We start from the raw sequence: 19,876 nt of genomic DNA, 5'->3' as shown, positions 1-19,876 counted from the left end.
ATAATGAGAAGTGCTTGGTTTGGGATGCTGTTCTGTCAAGGACTTCTTGACGAGCCCTCGGAAAGTGATAAGGGAGTGTTCTTTTTTTTTTATAAATTTGCTTTATTGAAACCGATTGTCATGGAGGTCATTCGGGTCGTGGGTCAGGGGTCTTCGCTTAGTTGCGGCGACGGTTGTGGCGGCGGCGCTGGCGCAGGCGGTTGAGGCGGTTGTTGCGGCGCTGGCGGCGCTGGGCGTTCATGTGGCGACGGTTCAGCGCCTGGCGCTGCCTCTGGTTGATGAGGGACTGTTGGCGGCGCTGCTGCTGCTGGCGACGCATGGCCCGGCGGCGGTTGTTCTGGGCACGGCGGCGGTTCTTGGCGGAGCGGCGGCGGGCGGCGCTCAGCTGCTTGCGCAGCTGCTCGTTCAGTTCCTTCTGCCGGCGCAGCTCGATCTCGCGCAACAACTCGCTGCTGGACAGGTTATCGTTGGAGGAGCCCGAGGTGGAGCCACCACGACGGCGCACCGATGTGGATGAGGAGGCCTTGGGCGCCGCCAGCTGGAAACCCTCGTTCTCGTCATCCTCGTGCTCGTCCTCCAGCTCGTCATCGTGATCCTTGAGGTACTTCTCCTCCTCCTCCTCCTGATCGAACTCCTCGTCATCGTCCTCGTTCACCTGGTTGTGGTAGCTCGCTTTACGAGCGGTCTCGTCCTCGCTCGACCAATCAGTGGTGGGTTCGGAGGTTATGCTGTAGGTGGCAGTGTTATAGGTGGGTCCTGTGGGCTTGGTCGTTATAGTCCAGGTTTCGGGGGTGGAGGTCTCCGTGGATCCTGTTTCTTCAGTCGGTGGGCAGGCGGGCTGCTTCAGGGCCATCAGCTGCTGCAAGCTGCGGGCCTCGATCTGCACGGGCTGCTTGAACAGGCGGTACTTGGTCTGCTGGGCGGACTCCTTGTCGGTCTCATCGTTGGATCGGGCCACTAAATAGAGATTGTTATTAACAATAATCCATGATATTTTGAACTAATTTGAAATGTTTTCATCGGTGTCTTCGAAAGATCTGGCACTTTTAGAGAACCCTTTAATGGAAATCTTGACTCACCAGCCGCCTGGGCAATAATGGCTGTGCCCAGCACAAGCAGAGCTCCGTAGAAGAATTTCATCTTGGGGATTTCCTGAGTATTTCCTGAGACTTTCCTGGGACTAACTGGACTAGGCCTTGAGACTCGATTGGATTGGATGGGACTGTGCCTGAGGGATGGTCGCCGGTGGACTGTGATATTGCCAGCGGCCAGCCGGGGTTATATACCCAACGCTCCAGTTACTGATCTAACAACAACCCAACCAAGATTTGGCGACCATAATTCTCATTATCATTTCTTTTTTCGCAAATTTGCACATTCGCCAAAGTTTTTGCATAAATTTAGTTGACCGCTCGGCGATCGTTGAACTAGTTTGACCCGCGCGACATTTTTTAGCCAAAGTTCGCGGTAGTATTTCGCATCAATTTGCAGGTGATTGATAAAAACCGATTCTGAATAGAACAACTTAGTTATCAACAAAAAGTATAATATTTCATAACTGAGTGCAGTGGCACATTTTACGGAACATCAATGAAGAATAACAAAGATTAAAGCATTCCAATTATCCTATTCTTATGATTTATGTTTATTCTTTAATTTCCATAAAGCAACTAGAAGCTCTGGGATATGATAAATGGAGTCATATTAATTTTGTAATATTGTTTCTATTTAAAATTTCAACCTTTATTTGCCTAAATAATGACAAAGGTATATGTTTGATATATCACTTTATTAAAGATCGGTTAAATATATACCATCAGTATAATAATAATAATAATAAAAATAATATTTTTATTTTATAAAAGTATTTGCTTTTTTTTATTTGTTCAGCTGCCTTTCAAATATATTTATTTACAATTTATAGAGACAATTTTTTTATGGAAGTAAATATTTTGTTGTACGAGACCAATAGGAGAGCTTTGATCAATATTTACTCAAATAAAAATATCCCTACCCCAGTCCATTTCATAAAATGGCATAAATATTGTCAATTGTATTTCATTCATTGTCATAATAACAGGTGTGGCTGTGTGATAGTTTAAAATATTTATTTTGAAAGTTCTCGACTGTTGGATTGTGAAATAGGCAGAGACTCAAGCAGATTTTTGGGACCACTGAGCACAGAACCATTAGTTATTTCCTTTAGGCTTTCCGAGGTCCAAATAATAGCTTGGATGGCGGAGGTGCTATGACTCAACTCTGGGATTTCGAGACCCAGCAGTTTTATATAGATTCATTCCACAAAAAGACCCATAAAAACATTTACAAAAACTTATAATAAAATGAGGCCGATAAAAACAGTTAGTCATCGTTTCATAGCTCTTTGAGAAAAGGTCCATGCATAGTACCGGAAATAAAGCCAATTTTTATAGATTTTCATATAGCTACCGAATGGGGAAATTCTTCCAAGAATTCAACTCGCACGTTTGTATAATGGATTTATAAAATGGATTTTTATATTTTGAATGTTAAGCTGATATGAGATATGATTGTCGTTTTTTTAATATTTGGTGATTCACAAACGGTGTGCCTCATAGTAAAGTGAAGTGGTGACACCGATACCCATTTCCATCTCATTTATTTATTATTATCCCTAAAATATGTTCCTGATGGTGAAGATTACTTATCCAAAAGGGGTGCTCCGGATTCGCATTTCCCATCCCATTCATTATAAGATATTCCACAAAAGGAGTTCCTGATATTTAAGTATAGTAACCTGGAGTGGTGCCCCGATTCCCACTTCTCATTTCTATCAATAAATAATGATCTATAAATGAAGCTTATGAATATTATGTTTAGTAACCTGGAGAGGTGACCCCGATTCCCGTTTCCCTTCTCATTCAACAAAAGGTGCTCCATAACAGATGTTCTTATAAGTAAAGTCAAGTAAGGTGACCCCGATTTTATTTCCCATACAATATATGTTAAAAGATGATCCATAAGAGATGTTCCTGATGCTGAAGATTAGTAACATAAAGTGGTGACACCGATTACCATTTTTTATCCCATTCCATAAAATATGTTCCACAACTGATGTTCGTGATATTAGAGATTAGTATTAAAAGATGGTCTATAAAAGATGTTCCTGGTAGTAATGCTTAGTTTCCTGTAGTGGTGACCCCGACTCCTATTTCCTCATTTCTTATCCCATTTCATAGAAGATGATTCATAAGAGGTGTTGTTGATTGTATAGATTGGTAACCTGGAGTGGTGCCCTCGATCCCATCCTGTAAGTAAAGTCTGGTGACCCCGACTCCAGCTTCCCATCCCTAATCCGTTTTTAAAGCCGGGAATGACTATGGTATCAATGCAGTTTATTCAGGGTCGTACAGGGGGATTCAAGGACTTAGGCGGCGACGCGGACGACGCGGTTCCGGTTGGGGGTGCTCTGGCGGAAGCGGCTGACCAGGCGCATGTTGGTGCGGCGCTGGCGTTGCTGGCGACGCTTCTGCTGCTGCTGCTTGCGGCGGCGCTGCTGCTGGCGACGCTTCTGCTGCTGGCGGCGCTTCTGCTGCTGCTGCTGGCGACGGCGGCGCTGCTGCTGCTGGCGGCGGCGGTACTTCTGCTGCAGCCGCTGGCGCTGACGGCGGGCGTTCACCTGGCGGCGGCGGCTGGCCTGCGAGCGGGCCACCTGGTGGTGCTGCTCCTCCTCCTCGTCTTCGTACTGATCCTCCAGCTGGAAGCGGTGCTGGTCCACCTGCTGCTCCTGCTCCTCATCGTCGTCCTCCTGCTCCTCGATCGGCTGGAATTGGCGGCCGGTTGTGGTGGGGGTGGTGGTGGGTGTGGTGGTGCTGGTCGAGGTTCCGGTCGAGGTGGTGGGTCCAGTGGGCGAGGTGGTCACCGTGGTGGTGCTGGGCACCGTGGTGGTGGTGGGAGCCGCCGTGGTGGAGCTACTGGTGCCCTTCAGGCTGCTTAGCAGATCGGTCAGCTGGGTGGCACTGAGGCGTCCCTGGGCGGCGGGCTCATCCCGCTGGCGACCCAAGACCTGGAAGTTCTGCTGGGGCTTGGCTGTGGGTTTAAATATTATTGTTATTGAACTGCTTTTAAAAAGAGGGGAAAGATCCCTAAGATCACCCACCGCTGGCAAAGGCCACCAGGCACACAACCATTAAAAGTCCCTTCATCAGATGCATCTCGAGGTTTTTCCTTGTATCCTTAGCTTGGCTGGGATCTGAGTATCTCTTGGATGGCTGGGCTGCTGTGACTGACTTCTTGGGTCGAGACCCGGCATATTTATATGTAACCATGGCCCTTTTCGGGTTACAAGAGGTTACAACAAGGGGGCCGGCTGTAAAAAGAGAGGAACATGCGGAAAAAAAGACATGTAACAGTGGAGAAAGAGAGACAAAGTTAGTCTTTGGCCATTTAGTTGCTAGTTTGTAGGCCTACGAAGAAAGGGCCCAGAAAGGGCCCAGAAAGGGCCTGTTTTTTGGCGTTGTAAGCGCTTTGCATAATGCCATAAATAATCGCGATCTGACCCGTAACCCCAGCCATCTTCCGATCGATCGCCGCTAGTCATTTGCATACAGCTCGCGAATCGGCGGCATTTACATATTCATATTCGATTCTGATCTCAGATTCTGAGTACCAGTACCAAAGGGCGAAAGTGGAGGCGAGGTGTCAATGAACCACCGAAGCACTGACCCCACGGGGAATTCTGCGAAGAAAGCCATTCCGAGAAAGAGCTACAATTCGCACGTTTTGTAGTAAAGAAGTTTCCGATATTACGAGACTTTAAGGGGTTTGGTCTACGTCGTGAAGAAAAGTTGTAGATTTTACATGGGCAACTGAATTTTGATTACTTTGAATAAGTACTGTAATATTTGTTATACAACCCATATTTATACCCTATTATACACTATTCTTCAGGCCAAAGATACCCCGCTCAACCAAATCATACAGCGGATCTCCAAAAACAAAAATAAAAAATACAGAAACTCTACCATCAACCAATGCATTAATAGCTGCCAACACCTCGATATCCCAACCCAAGCTCCTTACAAGCCCAAATCAATAAAACCACCCTGGCTTATGGACACAAGCTTAATAGATATCCAATTAAGCAGTGCCAAAAAATCGACTACGAACAAAGATATTTACCTGAAAAAGTTCCTGGACATCAAACACAACCTTATAAAGAAGAAATTTTCCTTCTTATATACCGATGGGTCCAAAAACAAAGAAATAATAGGGCTAGCAGTTACCACAGAAGAGGAAATTATCAAGCAAGCTGTCCTACCAACTTACTCCTCAGTATACACAGCAGAGGCAATCGCGATTCTGGAAGCTGTTAAAATAGCCGAGAAGAAAAGAGGTAAAACCTGCATTTGTTCCGATTCACTGTCAACCTTGGAAGCTGTCCTTAATTGTAACAACGTGTCATTTTACACTACATCGATCCGGGACTTAATCATAAAACTCTCCCCAAAAATCATGTTACTCTGGGTCCCTAGTCACATTGGGATCAAAGGTAACGAATGCGCCGACACAGCAGCGAAAGATGCAACAAGATCACCCCTAATTTCCATCCCAAATCTAAACCGCACGGACATTAACAAACTTTTAAAAACGAATATACTTCAAAACAACACAAACCTACAACAGAAAGCATCCCCTTGGTACCAAGCCATTAACCCAGAGATGATAAGCATCAACAACTACGCCAAAAACACACAACTTTGCAGCTTGCCAAGGAAAGAAATTACCAAGATCATTAGGCTTCGGCTAGGACACACAAAACTGACACACGAATACCGATTCTCCCAGCCAATAAACAGCCAATGCCGATTCTGCACCACAGACGCCATATCGATCTCACATATCCTCAACGACTGCACCGCATTTCAAACACATAGACCTAGTAACTCAAATATAAAACTATCTGATCTCTTAATTAACCCTTCATATGAAAATATCCAGCAAATTCTTAACTTTCTCAAATCAGCTAACCTACTTCAACTCATTTAAATTGTTAATCTCCTTCTCTTCCCACCCATATGTAAAATTCTAGTTATTAAGTAAACCTGTAAATACAATTTAGTCCGGCCGAAAGTCTTAGCAACTATGGCCGATTCCTCCCTGTACCTTAAGTTTTAAACTTTTGGCAACAGAGTACAATAAATAATAAATACCCGTTACTCGTAGAGTTAAAGGGTATACTAGATTCGTCGGAAAGTATGTAACAGGCAGAAGGAAGCGTTTCCGACCCCATAAAGTATATATATTCTTGATCAGGATCACTAGCCGAGTCGATCTAGCCGTCCGTCTGTCCGTCTGTCTGTCCGGATGAACGCTTATATCTCGGAAACTATGAGAGCTAGGCTATTGAGATTTGGCGTGCAGATTCCTGAGCTTCTTACGCAGCGCAAGTTTGTTTCAGTAGAGTGCCACGCCCACTCTAACGCCCACAAACCACCCAAAACTGTGGCTCCTACAGTTTTGATGCTAGAATAAAAATTTTAACTTTAATGTATTGTTCTCATCAATACCTATCGATTGATAAAAAAAAGTTTGCCACGCCCACTTTTACGCCCACAAACCGCCCACAAACTTCAAAAAATCGTAAATATGAACGCGGATATCTCGAAAAATATCAAAGGTAGAGAAATGGGATTTCAGATTTAGATTCCGTAGGCTTGAGCGCAGCGCAAGTTTGTTACGCGAATATGTCACGCCCACTCTAACGCCCACAAACCGCCCAAATCTGTGGCGCCCACAATTTTCATGCTATATAAAAATTTTTAACTGAAATGTAGTGGTCTTGTCAATACTTATCGATTGATTTAAAAAAAAAGTTTGCCACGCCCACTCTAACGCCCGCAACGCTTAAATCTGTCTACCGCCGGTAGGTGGCGCATTTGCTGCTTGCATATCTCAATTTTCCTTTGGTCCCTTTGGCTGAGTAACGGGTATCTGATAGTCGAGGTACTCGACTATAGCGTTCTTCCTTGTTTAATATTGTTCTTACCATACGCACAGTGATCTTTATGTACTTACACAGAGAAAACTATCTAAGAACATTGTTCTTGAATTGAGAACATTGTCCTTGAATTGAGAACATTCGTTCTTAAAAACCCTGTAAGTACATTTTGGTGTCAATAGTAGAACGAAATGGTGAGAAGAGAAAAGTTAAATAGAGTTTATTTAACAACTTTTTTATAAGTATACACTAAGGAACTAATGGTTTATTTATACATACATTGTACTTAAATACCGCCAATTCAACTTGATAAACCTTAAAAACCTTTTTATTTAAAAATGTCGTTCTATTTTTAAGAACATTTTCAACTCAGATGAGAACGTCAGAATTTTCTCTGTGTAGAGATTTGCTTCTGATTTCTAGCAATTTATACAATAAATATCAAATATGCAACAACAGAGAATAAGATTTTAGAAAATATTATTCCATTGAACGGCAGACTTTTTAAATAATAACCTCTCTGAAAGACTGCTTTTCTTTGAGGTTCATATGCTTATCTCAACATATCGAACAATTCAGATATAAAGTATCAACATTCTTAGGTGGTTTTTAGGAATTTCTTCCTAATGTTGGGATTCCTAACTTAGGAACCAAAAGACCCATGGCTTGTATTATTTCCATATTTTTCATTCTTTATGTTCATTGCTTACTTACAATGATCCTAGCAGACTTTACCTTATATTTGTCATGATCCATCCTCATTAGTTTTGGATAATATGCTTTCAATGATCTTTATAGATCTTATCATATTTCATAATTTTTGATTGAAATAAAGCATTTTCAATGTTAGTACCATTGATAATCCCCAGTTAGGATCACTCCTCTCCCACATATGATGATTAATAATTGAAAAAAAAAGATTTTGTTTAGCATACAAGGTCAGTTTATTCGGGGGTTCTCGGATCGATTGGGGATCGAGATCGGGATCGAGTCCATTCGGGATCTAGAAATAGTAATACATCTAGATCTGGATGGGCACCGGGATCCTGATCCTTAACCGCGACGGTTGCCGCGACGGCGGCGCATGAGGCGCATCAGGCGGCGTCGCTGCTGCTGGCGGTGCCTGCGCTGGCGTTGTTGTTGCTGCCGGCGGCGGCGGCTCATGTTGTTCCTGCGCTGCCTTTGGCGCTGAGCCCTTGAGCGGTTGCGGTTGCGTCGCTGCCGCTGCGAGATGCGGCGACGGTTCTTCTGGCGCTGGCGGCGCAATCGCTGCTGGCTGCGCTTGTCGGCGGTCCGCTGGCGCCGCAGTAGAGCCCTGATCCTCTGGTTGTGCTCCCGCTGGAGGCGCTGGATGCGGCGGCGGTTGCGCTGCTCCTGCTGGAACTGGCGCCACTGGAGCTCCGAGGGGCGGACCGCCGAGGAGTCGGCGGAGGAGGGCTGCTGCACGGCGTTGCTGCTGCCGCCGGCGGAGGGAGCGGCCACGTAGAAGCTCTCCTCGTCGTCCTCGTCGTTGTCGTCGTCCTCCAGGCCGCCGGCATCGTCGTCGTCATCCTCCTCAAAGGATCGGGGCATCTCCTCGTCGTCCTCGTCGTTGACCTCATCCTGATTAGGGGCATAGGCGCGAGCGCTGTCGTCGCTGGTGGTATCGGTGGTATCGGTGGTGGGCGTTGTGGTGGTGACGTAGGTTCCCGACGCAGTGGTGGGTCCAGTGGGCTCCGTGGTCTCCGTGGTGGTGTAGGTGGTGGGCGTATAGGAGGTGGAGTAGGTGGGTGTCGCTGTGGTCGACGAGGTGCCGCCCTTCAGCGCGGTCAGCTTGTTGGCGATCGACGAGGTGAAGCGGGCCTCCGCAGGAAGCTCTGAGGAGCGCTGGCCACTCAGGCGGTAAACATTGCGGCGTTCGCCTGGACATCGAATGAAGTTATATTTTAAGGTTTGAAAAATATATGTAAGGCTAGTAATGCTTACGAAATAATATCGAATGATCTCACTAGACTGAAGGAAATAATTACCATTTTGGTATAGTTTAAGTGACGAACCATAAATGCAAGCTTAAATGTAGTTTACTCAATAAAAAAATAGTTCTGCTAATGGGAAAGTGTGTATTGATGTTTGCAATTACTTAATTCCAAAATGAATAGTACTTGAAATTTCTGAAAATGTTTTTTAGCTAACAAATCATAGCAGAGTCCTTCAAATAAAGGGTTTGATGAAATGTGCTTAATAAAAAATGAATAATAGTTCTGCTATAGAAAAGATCTTATAGATGTTTGCATATAGTAGTAGTAGAAAGTATTTTGCTAGCTCTAAAATGCAGATGTTTTGCAACTTAATACATCCCAAACTTTTAATGTTTTTTTAAATTTCGAAAAATATGGTTTTAGTTTGAAAATGTGTGTTAACCCCATAAACGATTCACACAAAAAAGACACTTTATCTTACAGATAGTAATGATGTCAGAGACCAGCACCTTTTGTCACAGTGTGGCTTTGTCTTCGCTTTAGATGGCAGAGATCAGAAGGTTCTTTTTTAATAGGGTATAGAGGGCTTGGGCCCTTTGTTTCTCGATATATTAACCAGATTTTGGAGGACTCACCCAAGGTGGCGGATGGGGCCAAGAGGGCGCAAAGGGCCACGGCCAGACTCAGTTGAAGCAGGCAATGCATTTTGCAGATGGCTTTCCTTCTCGGGATTACGAGTGCGGTTTCCTTGAATCTGGATCGAGGCTAAATCACTTGTTGTCTCTGAGTTTGTACTCACAACTGACTGACAACTGATGGTCCGACCCGGGATTATATAGCCACTTGGGAGCCCGTCCAGCTGATCGATAGCTGTCAAATCCGCCCCTCATCCCCATTAGCCCCTGAGCTTCCCCTCCTTGGGCCAGCTCTATTAGCCAAAGTTCGCCCGGGGTCAAAGTGAACCGGGTCGCGGGTCAGAAGCGTACGAATTTTATGCTAATTTCCCATCTCTTTCGCCAAAAACATTCTTCCATCCATCGCCGAGCAGCCGATGATTGATTGACGTCAAGTCGAGATTGACCCCCGGAATCTGGCCCAAAACAGAAGTTCTTTGGCTGTCAGTTCTCGATTTTCCTCAGCTCACACTCTGCGAACGGCATTTCCTCCCCACAGAGTGGAGTAATTAACTGGAGTTACAAAAAGTATTTGCTTGGAAATGCAACTAACAATCAGTAATTTTCATTAGCCTCTAAACTTAAACTCTAGTTGCCAGTAAATACAAATACACGTAAAAAGACTTTACATTTCCTTGTAACATTTTCTTATACTTAAAATATAAATCTACTAAATTACAGAAAAACAAGAAAGGACACTACTTTGAGAACCAAACTTCCAGCCTAAGCCATGCAAATAAAATCATACTTATGTTACGGAAACCCTAAAATCAAAAGTATTAAATATAAGAATAGCGATAGTTTCTATGAAAAATTTTTAATTCTAAAATCTTCAAAATAATGCGGAGTAGAAGGAAGAATGATCAAAAACAACAGGGCCCCTTTTTTTATGTTCTCAATTATTTTCCGAGCCTATGGCAGCTTTATGATATAGTCGTCCGTTTAAAATCAATTTTATTCGAAATTCTGAAATCGTAAAAAGCAGCCGTACCCCAGAGAAAAAAAAAATATGAAAATAGAATTTGTTTCCACGCAGAATTATGAAAATTTAATTATTTATTTAACGTTTTCGATTTCGGGCTTTTGATAGTTGGCCGAAAGAAGGTACACTTGCCTCACCATTTCGTCCACTTCATCCGTGGTCATGGCATACCCGGTGAACAGCCCCGACTCATGGAGTCTGGCTGCCACTCCGGGCATATTCTTGTTCACGTAGTGGACAAAGTTCGTATCATGAAGGCATAGATCCGAAGAAGGAGAGTGGGCCTTACTGAACTCCTGCAAGTCGACGCTCCAGGGGAAGAAGGCGCCGGAGTAGAGACGCAGGTGTAGCAGCGTGTGACTCGGATCGAGCTGGAAATTCTCCTTGCCCATGGTCTTGGCTACTATTTCCTGTAGGGCTTCGACTAAATCGTCCTTATTTCGCCCGTCTATTATCATGACTGTGCCATTATCCCAAATCCAGCCTATCTGCGGGGCCTCGAATCTGACTTCTATCACACCCACGTCGCTTCTGTGGACGGCGTTGTCGAGGCTCCTTACGGCCGTCTCAAGATCCACATGTCTGTGCATCTGCAGGGTACAAAACAGTCTGCAGACCGTCATTTCCAGGCGCAAGCGCACGGGCTCGCTTTGGCGTTCAGTGGGACGTCCTAGGATCCCTGACTTCTGGAGGCTCTGCTCCTGACGAACTGGCAAGGGCGCAAGCACCAACGTTCTGTCCAACTCCTTTGCCGTCTCGGAGCCGTATATCTCGTTCCACGTGTCCAATAGTCGATTGGCCCCGGGATCCCCGTACTTCCAGGTGTAGTGGTCCACGCTATCCTCCAAGTCCCCGTTGCGAAGTAGGTAGCTAAAATGCCACGCGTTCTCCGCGGCACCCACCACAATCCCAGACTTTCCCGAACTTCGGGGCTTCATCTGGTTCATCTGGTCAACGGATCCTGGGTCTACGGAAGATGGCTTGGCACTCTCCTTAATTACTAGATGTAACAGTTGCTCGGAAACTGTCTTATTGCAAGCCTGCAGCCACTCCTGAGTCGCGGCCTCATCCTGGGGCCTTGGAGGGACGGATCCCATTCGAACTGGCGTAGGATCTTTCAGTTGCCTTGCACCAACGGACTCATCGTCGTCTTCAGATTCTTCGTCTTCAAATTCTTCGTCTTCGGATTCGTCGTCTTCGGATTCGCCGTCTTCGGATTCGCCGTCTTCAGATTCGTCGTCCTTGGATTCGTCGTCTTCATTTTTCGGGATTATTTCATCGTTCGGCTCCACAGTATTCATTTTAGGTCGGGCCTTGGGTACAATCCATGATTTTGGTGGAGGCATGAGCTCCGCGTCGGATTTCATGTGGACGGGTTCGGTGTTCCCCTGGATACCAAAATTTAATACGACACCCTCAAGACAAAAAGTGTCTGGCCATGGTTCTGAAATCGGGGCACTAAAATGGGTTTTAAAATTTTAATTATTTACCTAATATACTAAGGAGGCCTTACCAGGATGAAAGAAGTTCCGAGGAGGTGTCGGATTGCACGGGTTCATTAATTTCTGGTCCTTCTACAGGCACAAGGGCACTAAATATATAAAATAAATATAAGAAAACCCATGAGTATGTACGGAAAATATTCGTGTTGTTCAGCTGAAAATTGATTTATCTGCACCGTTCCTACCTGTCAAAACACTCGGAATTCCTTTTGCGCTTCTTCTGGCCCTTCGTGGGAGTGCAAAATTCGACTTTCGACCGAAGTGGCATCGTGTGAAGAAAATTACTATTTCAGGATGTCTTAACAGCCTCAGATCAGGTTGATTAATACCAAATGTCGAACTGAATTGTCAGACATAACAATTTTCAAGAACTCTCGGGTTGCTGAGTTAGCAATTGTCATTCGATAAAACCTATCTGCTGAAAACCAGAGTTGTCACCCTATTTCCTTAAAAAGCAATGGCAACTATGTAATATTTTAGAATCACCAGAAATCATTATTTATTTTAAAATCAATTTGGAAATAATATTTTTGTTCTTCTGTCGTCACAACTGTTTGAAAATTCAAAAGGAATAATTTAGGGTCGTTCTCTCAATTGCTAACATTTTTTGTTGAACTTTCTACAACTGGGCCGTTCAACAGTTTGGGGAATTACAGTATATTTTAATATTCACTGTAATGGAAATGAAGTCAATTTAGTTATCTAGGTTGTCAGGTAAGCGGTTGTCTAACCGCTAGGAGCATAATAAAAGAACAAATTTGTAAAAAATTCATTAAATATCAATGATCAAGTAAGGAAAATTAATATTTCTAGGGTATAAGTGATTTCATTTATATTATCATTTTTTACAATGTTAGAGTATATGGGTTAAAGATTTTTTTTTTGGAATTCTAAATGCGAAATAATAAGCTCGCTAAAATGTTATTCAATAAAAATCTTGGGGAAATAAATATTTCTAGAGGATCTATGAATGTTTTTGAGAATAATGAATTACCATCAACAATCCTAAAAAAAAACCAAAAAATATATATGTTTTTTTTTAACACATTTTATTTGACGCATCGTTATCGAGTGTCTAAAAGATGGTGTCCTGATCGGGAGTGGATCTTAACTACACATATTATAAATTTAAGTACCTTGCTCTAGTATAACAAAATGTGTTGCAAAATCTATCTATACAAAATCTTAATTTTGAAAAATGTATCATATCAGAGGAACAATACATCTTTATAGAATGAAGGAAGAGGAAGGAGTTAGAATTTTATTGGCAAAGTGATAGGCCTACCATGGCTTCCCTCGCATAATACACCCATATAAAACAACAAAATATATTTTTTATATCACATTTTATTTGTCGCATCGTTATCGAGTTTCTCAAAGTTCGTGTCCTGATCGGGAGTGGATCTTAACTATAATACTATATAGAACTAGGTGACGGGTACCTCAGCCGTCTCCTGTAGCTCAGCCCTGGAGGACGACCTGGCCGCGGCGCCTCTGGTTGCCACGCCTCCGGTTGCCGCCCTGGGGGCGGACGACGCGAACGTTGCGCCGGCGGTTGCCGCCCGCTCGACGGCGACGCTGGGCGGGACGACGTCGGCGTCGGACGTTGTTGGTGTTGATGCCCCGCCGACGGATGTTGCGGCGTCCGTTGTTCTTGCGCCGGCGGACAACGACGCGGTTGGCGCGCTCCTCCTCGATTTCGTCGCCGGCGGAGGCGGATCGCTCCATCAGGGCCACCACGGCGCCATCGGGAATGGCGTCCAGGGCGGCACGGGGCACCAGGAGGGCCGCCTTGCCGGTCTTCTCGTCCAGAACGCTCTGGCCCTCGATCTCGATGATGCCATCGGGCACCATAATGGCGCCAGCCTGGTCACGCTGCACCATCATCTGCTTCTTGGCCAGCTGATCCTGTCCCTGGACCTGAGCCTGAACCGGCACCTGATCCTGGTCATCATCCTGCTCGTCATCGATGGCCTGGTTCTTGCGGTAAACCAAACCGCTGCGGGCAAAGTTCAGGCCCAGCTGGTGCTCCGGCTCCTCGTCATCATCGTCCTCCTCAACGTCATCGTGCTCCTGCTCATGGTCGTCATCCTGCAGATCCTGGTCCTGGTCGTCCTCCTCCTCGACGATTTCGAAGCCCTGAACCACAGCGCCTGCATTGGCGCGGCCCTTGGGAATGGTCAGGAAGAGGTAGGGGTGCTGCGACCTCTGGCCCTGCAACTGCACCTGCTGACCCCGCCCCTGTTGACCCCGCTGAAGGCGTGGCTCGGCCAAGGTCAAGGCCACAAACAGGCACAGGCCCATCACCAAGATAGCTCCCAACTTGGACATCTTGTTTTGTTTGACTTTTCTCAACTGAAAGTGCACAGAGAAATGAAAGATTTACTGGCGACCGGATCCTAATTGTAAGCAAGGCCCAAACCGAACTGTACGATCTGCGGCGGCGGCATTAGGTTTTTATGCGAAAAAGTTCTGGCCAAAATCTAGAATCTAGAACCCAACCGAAAGCCACAAAGAGAGAGCCCACTCGGGCCAGAAGAACACTGGGCATAATTGCGGTCGATGTCGGCATAATTTCAAGTGGCGAAATTTGTGGAAAAAAGTCTTCAACAAAATAGATATGGTGAAAAAATAGATAAATAGAAAAATAGAAACGAGAGTCAGTGACCCGCCGGCGGGACAAAAGAAAGAGTGCTGAATAAATCAACAGTCGCCGAATCAAGAAGTCGAAGATCACCAAAGGCCCAAAAAAGCGCGCCGGTCATGCTAATGACAAAACAATCAGAGACACGCAAAGAACCCAGGCTCCCAAGAGACCAGAAGACTGAAAGACTGGCTGGCAACCCGAGAAGTCAAGAAGTCAAGGGCCGATGCCGATCCGATCCGAACTTACGATGGACCTGCTCTCGGAGTCAGCGACGCATGCGAAGTGGTCGCATCCCATCCCCGGCCACCGGTCATATACCCAATGTCCCGTGTGGATTCCCATGGGTGGGGTAGCTGTACCTCGTAGGTGCGATGGTATGGGGCCTAGAGCACCGCTGATTGATAGACCCCGAATTAGGGCTTCGTTCTCGTGATTAATTTGCCAGCAAAGTGGCTTCGCGACCGGCCAAATTCTGAATTTTGCAGGTGAAAGACTGAAAGATGGTTCATGTTTCACATGCGATCAAGTCGCAGACTCTAGCCGAGTTTGCCAGGCATTTTTCATTTTCATACCAATTAAATTCAGAGGGAGAATACAGAGATATACCTATTTCGTTTATAAGAACCTTTACTTATTTTTCAATTTTTTTATCATAATAATCAACCCGTTTTGACGAAGCTCTGTATCCTAAGACTCGTTATAAATAGGTCACCGAAGAATTTTTTTTTGCGAAAACTGATCAATTTGCATACTACCTGAACTTGCAAAACATTTTTTATCTGCAACATATTTGTCTACTTATTCCGTTTTAAATAACAATAATAAGTTTTAGAGATTGCGAGGCAATTAAAAAAGTAATTTAATTTTCTGTTTAATTTCTTTCCTATTGATTAATAGTAAAAATCCATTGTTACATTTGCATTTGCATTTGAAGACCCTTTACATCCTATTTAAATAAGGGATTTTAAGTAATCAATCTTTGTGTTATTTTTGTTAATTTTTAGTTGTAGTACATTGCGGATTTTTACAGCCCTTATGGACAGGCGTAGATATAGTTTTTTTTTATTAGTACAAATCATAGTAGTCTTTAAGGAATAACACTCAAAACCTGCCCTTACGCCATTAATATATTTGCGAGTGGAAAAACTGTTCAGTTGAAAGTTGGCTAATATTTATCATGAGATTAATTTACAGACTTGAGATGGTCTTTCTTTATATTTATTTATACTACTCAGTTTGTATTACCACTAAGGGCGCATTTCTCGGACAGATAAATTCCTTGCTTTCTCGAGCGTCAATGAGAGAGATAACACTGATAACACTGAAGACTCTGAATCCCTGCCAAGTATTTTTCGGCTAGATAAAATGACAGCTGATTTCACAAAGCCTACTAAGGTGAAGTTTTCCAATTTCAAGCAAACAAACCTAAACAGCTAATACAGCTGCATTGGAGCCTTACAGCTTAATTTTGTGATTAATAGCACTCTTTCATTGTTTCTCATTTGGACAAGATAAAAGAGTCAAGAAAAGCGAATTGCTTTTACGGCAAGTTTATCTGGTCTTTGACATTTTTGTACCGATAGCTATATGGAATTTTGTCAGGGGCTCGAGAAACCGGCCCTTAATAGAATAAACATATTTGTATTTTTTTGTATTACGCAAAAAATGCAATTCTGCATTATACATTCAAAATTCTTTTAAATAAATTTTTAACTAAAAACAGAATAATAAAAATTACCTTTTCTCTTACTTATCATTATCATTATTTTAATAATAAAGTCAAAGATGTACAATTAAAATACTACATGTGTAGTTCTATGTATATACTTAATCTGCAAAGCAATTCAATCTAGAATAAGGCTATCCTTAATATTCAGCCCAATGGCTGTGAACCAGTTCCTGGGCAGCAGGTGGACGATGTCCCTGGAGAGGCAGAGGAGCTCGTAGCCGGCCACCGAAATGGTGGCTCCCAGGGTGGCGATCTTCAGACACTGGATCTTTCGAGTGCTCCACTCCCGGCGGGCGAATCCCAAATTGAGGGCAAACCACTGGCTGCAGCCGAGGAAGATGAAGGCTATCATACTCATCAGTCGGTGGGTGAGATGCAGGGCCAGGTGGCTGATGTATACCAGCACCAATCCACTGACCAGCGATCCACCGATGAGCAGGAATCCCAGGAGACCGCATAGTCCGTGCTTGGAGTTGAAGTGCGGTTCGAGTATCCTGCTCTTGGCCAGACTCTTCGTGAAGATGCCCACCAATCCCAGCCAGAGTGCCACCATTCCTAGGACCATGTGCAGCAGGTTGAGCCGCTCCTTGGTGGTCAGGTCACCCAACCACCAGGAGTGGCACACCAACAGGGCCTCGCCCACGCACCAAAAGAGTCCCACCACGGAGTACAGGGCGTGCTGGCCGCTGCGCAGGTCATCCATTCCCCAGGACTTCCTGACCACCACCACTGTGATCACGACCAGCAGGATGTGGGCCACCAGCTCCAGGAGGATCCTGTACAGGTTCACCTCGAAAAAGGCCACCCAAAGGGGCCAGGCGAACTCATAGATCACCACTTTCTCGGTGGTGCCATTCAGCACTTCGCTCATTTTTGGTTTTTTTTGCTGCTTGGTTTTTTCAAGTTCACAGATTTCAGACTTCAAAGTGACTTGTAAGGCGGATGCTACTAAAATAATTGTAAGTCTAAGTCTCAGGCATCAGAATTTTCTTTTAAAAAGAAGTCACTGTAACTATTCTAAAATCGAACTAACTTTTAATTATTTTACCAAAAATATCAATTTAAAGTTCAACAATATAAAAAAAAAATTAAACAAATTCGACCTAAGTAAATGAAAATTTTATTAAATAAATACGAAAAGCCGAATACACTTTTTGTAATTTTAATTGATTAAAATAGATTTCGATTGAAATACAGTTTTGATTTCCATTTATATTTTATGGTGAAATTCAAAACTGGGATAATCAGAAAATAAATATAAATTCTCGATTTGTTTCATTCCTTTTTCTCATGTTCTTCCAGTCAAAATTCTTCGGCAAATCTTTAACGAAGATCAAAGATGTCAGAGGTGTTTTTAGTTTATTCACTTCAGGAATGTAGGCATTCTGCTTATAACATATTCCTAGATTACCTAATGTCATAAATATTCATAATGCAAATAAAAACTCTAATAGGTTAGCGGATTTCGTAAGGATGGCAAAGTTCTTTATTAAAGAATATTAATTAAAGCTCAATGAGTTCTGATTTTGGATAACTGTTTTTAACTGATCTGTATTTTTTGAGGAGTTTAGAAATTTAAATAATTCAGCAGGTCGCATAAATTAATTTCGTTCTCTCATGACGTTCAACTTTTAACTCTGATGAACTGTTAGACAAAACTAGGTCAGCAAATATTACCATATATGGATTGGAGAAATTCTCCCAACGGTGCAAATTTGTTTCATAAATCCGCTAATTTAAGATCGCTTTTTCCCTCCGCCCAAAAAAAGAAATCCAAACGCACTTGGGTCAGTTTTAAATTCAAACATATTTTATTAGAGACATTCAAGAAGTCGCAGTAAAATCCGCTTGGCAACAGTCGCGAAAACTGCGAAAAATTTCTAAAAAAAAAAGAAACGCCAACTTAATTTCCATAAGAATGTGCCGAGGGAGAAGTTCAACGGGGTCAGGCCGAAAAACAAAATATAAAATCATATTCAAACGAGGCAACGGCACAAAGAAAGCTGCTGTCCAGTTTTTGATTTTTGGCCAACTCCGGCAGATGGCTAATAAATTGTCTTAAGTCCGACTTATGGGCAGGGCCCCGATCGAGTTGAAAGTTCATTGCCCGTTCCTCGGTTCCTCTCGCGGGCCTTAATTATATGGCCAAGTCCGATTCGGCAGGTGCTGACCTTTGCCTGGGGGGGGGAATTTATGAATTTACGACCGAATTTCTGCACACACGCCTGATTTGGAGAATAGGCATTCGAAACTCTTTCTCCGGGCTTTTCTGTCCAGTTTTTTCTAGTCACCATTTTTGGCCACTTGGCTGAGCGTTAACCCCGGCCTTTTGTCGCTGGAAACAATTAACGATCGGAATAGTACTGGAATAATGTTGTCAACCGGCCGAACTGAAGTGCTCCCATGTTGGCCCAAGAGTGTCCGCTCTTCTCGGGATGATTATGCAAATTTCCACCTTTTGGCCCTAGGGCCCAAAGTGTGTTGGCAGCTTCGCATTCCCATCTCATCGCATCTCATCTCATCGATCTGGAATGGATCGTTATCGCTGGTACCCGATCCGCTTGACTTGCTAAACGTTGCCCGGGGTCTTCAAGCTGGAATAATAACTTTTGGGTATGTTTTATTTGCCTTAACCAAGAGTCGAGTGCGCCTGGGAGAGATTTATAAAAGGGCTTTCAACAGCACTGTTTCGGACATTGAATACCTGAATGTGATCCCTTGGAGGCTGTTTTTCTTTCTGTATTTTATATATATTTTAATTTAATATTAAATAATTAATGGGCTTTGTTATGAGTCACAATGAATGCTGTCTGAAAATTATAAGTCCCAATGCCGATTCCTTAAGCTTCCATCAAAAACGGTTAAGATATATTTACTGACTAAATACAAAAATAAAAAAAAAACAATTTTTGCCATAAACAAATAATATTATAAAATCTTTTGAAACTGCCAGCCTGTGTTTTAATTGGATAATATTGATCAAGAGTATATTTTCCATTGGAATTTAAAATAAACCTACAAATACTTTCTCAAGTCACTAACTTGGGAGCTCACAAAATCGAAAAAAAATATTTTAGCATCTATTATATTGCAAACAATTAATGAAAAAGTGAGGGTTTAACCATTCAGAGCTAAAAAACTGTTCGATTTTTGGTAATATTTTAAATGTGTTCCGCTTTAAGCGCTTAAAGTTCTCTGATCTTAAATCGAACTTTAAAGACCTCTGTATTTTTATCCTCAATATAAGCTTTAAGTTCAGGAATCTTTATCTAGAAAGCTTTAAGTTTCAAGATCCTTTTCTAGTTTTATGATATCTATACTTTTCTATAAAAGTTTATTACAATAACTGAGTGTCCTTCCATTAAGCTTCAAGCTCACAGATCTGTAATATTTTAAAAAGACTCT

General features: G+C 43.4%; 6 protein-coding genes across 6 annotated transcripts; all 6 read right to left on the bottom strand.

The window, feature by feature from the left end:
* Window positions 1-157: 157 nt before the first annotated feature.
* Window positions 158-1,161, bottom strand: LOC119558059 (stress response protein nst1). The gene is made up of 2 exons (XM_037871210.1): window positions 1,080-1,161; window positions 158-957 (listed from the first exon to the last, which is right to left on the bottom strand). Exons 1-2 carry the CDS (start codon window positions 1,138-1,140, stop codon window positions 158-160), a joined length of 861 nt encoding a protein of 286 aa, XP_037727138.1. The 5' UTR covers window positions 1,141-1,161.
* Window positions 1,162-3,406: 2,245 nt separating this feature from the next.
* Window positions 3,407-4,193, bottom strand: LOC119558168 (probable serine/threonine-protein kinase irlA). Its single transcript, XM_037871431.1, has 2 exons — window positions 4,139-4,193; window positions 3,407-4,068 (listed from the first exon to the last, which is right to left on the bottom strand). Exons 1-2 carry the CDS (start codon window positions 4,191-4,193, stop codon window positions 3,407-3,409), a joined length of 717 nt encoding a protein of 238 aa, XP_037727359.1.
* Window positions 4,194-8,032: 3,839 nt separating this feature from the next.
* On the bottom strand, window positions 8,033-9,642 carry LOC119555859 (trichohyalin). The gene is made up of 2 exons (XM_037867499.1): window positions 9,573-9,642; window positions 8,033-8,880 (listed from the first exon to the last, which is right to left on the bottom strand). Exons 1-2 carry the CDS (start codon window positions 9,640-9,642, stop codon window positions 8,033-8,035), a joined length of 918 nt encoding a protein of 305 aa, XP_037723427.1.
* Window positions 9,643-10,667: 1,025 nt separating this feature from the next.
* Window positions 10,668-12,408, bottom strand: LOC119555858. Its single transcript, XM_037867498.1, has 3 exons — window positions 12,281-12,408; window positions 12,107-12,184; window positions 10,668-12,051 (listed from the first exon to the last, which is right to left on the bottom strand). The coding sequence occupies exons 1-3, from the start codon at window positions 12,361-12,363 to the stop codon at window positions 10,668-10,670; spliced, it is 1,545 nt and encodes a 514-aa protein (XP_037723426.1). The 5' UTR covers window positions 12,364-12,408.
* A 1,148-nt stretch (window positions 12,409-13,556) lies between these two features.
* Window positions 13,557-16,077, bottom strand: LOC119558040. Its single transcript, XM_037871187.1, has 2 exons — window positions 15,988-16,077; window positions 13,557-14,450 (listed from the first exon to the last, which is right to left on the bottom strand). The coding sequence occupies exon 2, from the start codon at window positions 14,424-14,426 to the stop codon at window positions 13,557-13,559; it is 870 nt and encodes a 289-aa protein (XP_037727115.1). The 5' UTR covers window positions 14,427-14,450; window positions 15,988-16,077.
* Window positions 16,078-16,564: 487 nt separating this feature from the next.
* LOC119557709 lies at window positions 16,565-17,342 on the bottom strand. The gene has a single exon (XM_037870590.1). The coding sequence runs from the start codon at window positions 17,340-17,342 to the stop codon at window positions 16,587-16,589; it is 756 nt and encodes a 251-aa protein (XP_037726518.1). The 3' UTR covers window positions 16,565-16,586.
* Between the last annotated feature and the right edge of the window lie 2,534 nt (window positions 17,343-19,876).

The sequence above is a fragment of the Drosophila subpulchrella genome, chromosome X, assembly GCF_014743375.2.
Source record: "Drosophila subpulchrella strain 33 F10 #4 breed RU33 chromosome X, RU_Dsub_v1.1 Primary Assembly, whole genome shotgun sequence".
Classification (NCBI taxonomy): Eukaryota; Metazoa; Arthropoda; class Insecta; order Diptera; family Drosophilidae; genus Drosophila; species Drosophila subpulchrella.
The sequence above is the reverse complement of the archived record's forward strand: the minus strand, read 5'-3'. Positions and strand labels throughout refer to the sequence as shown.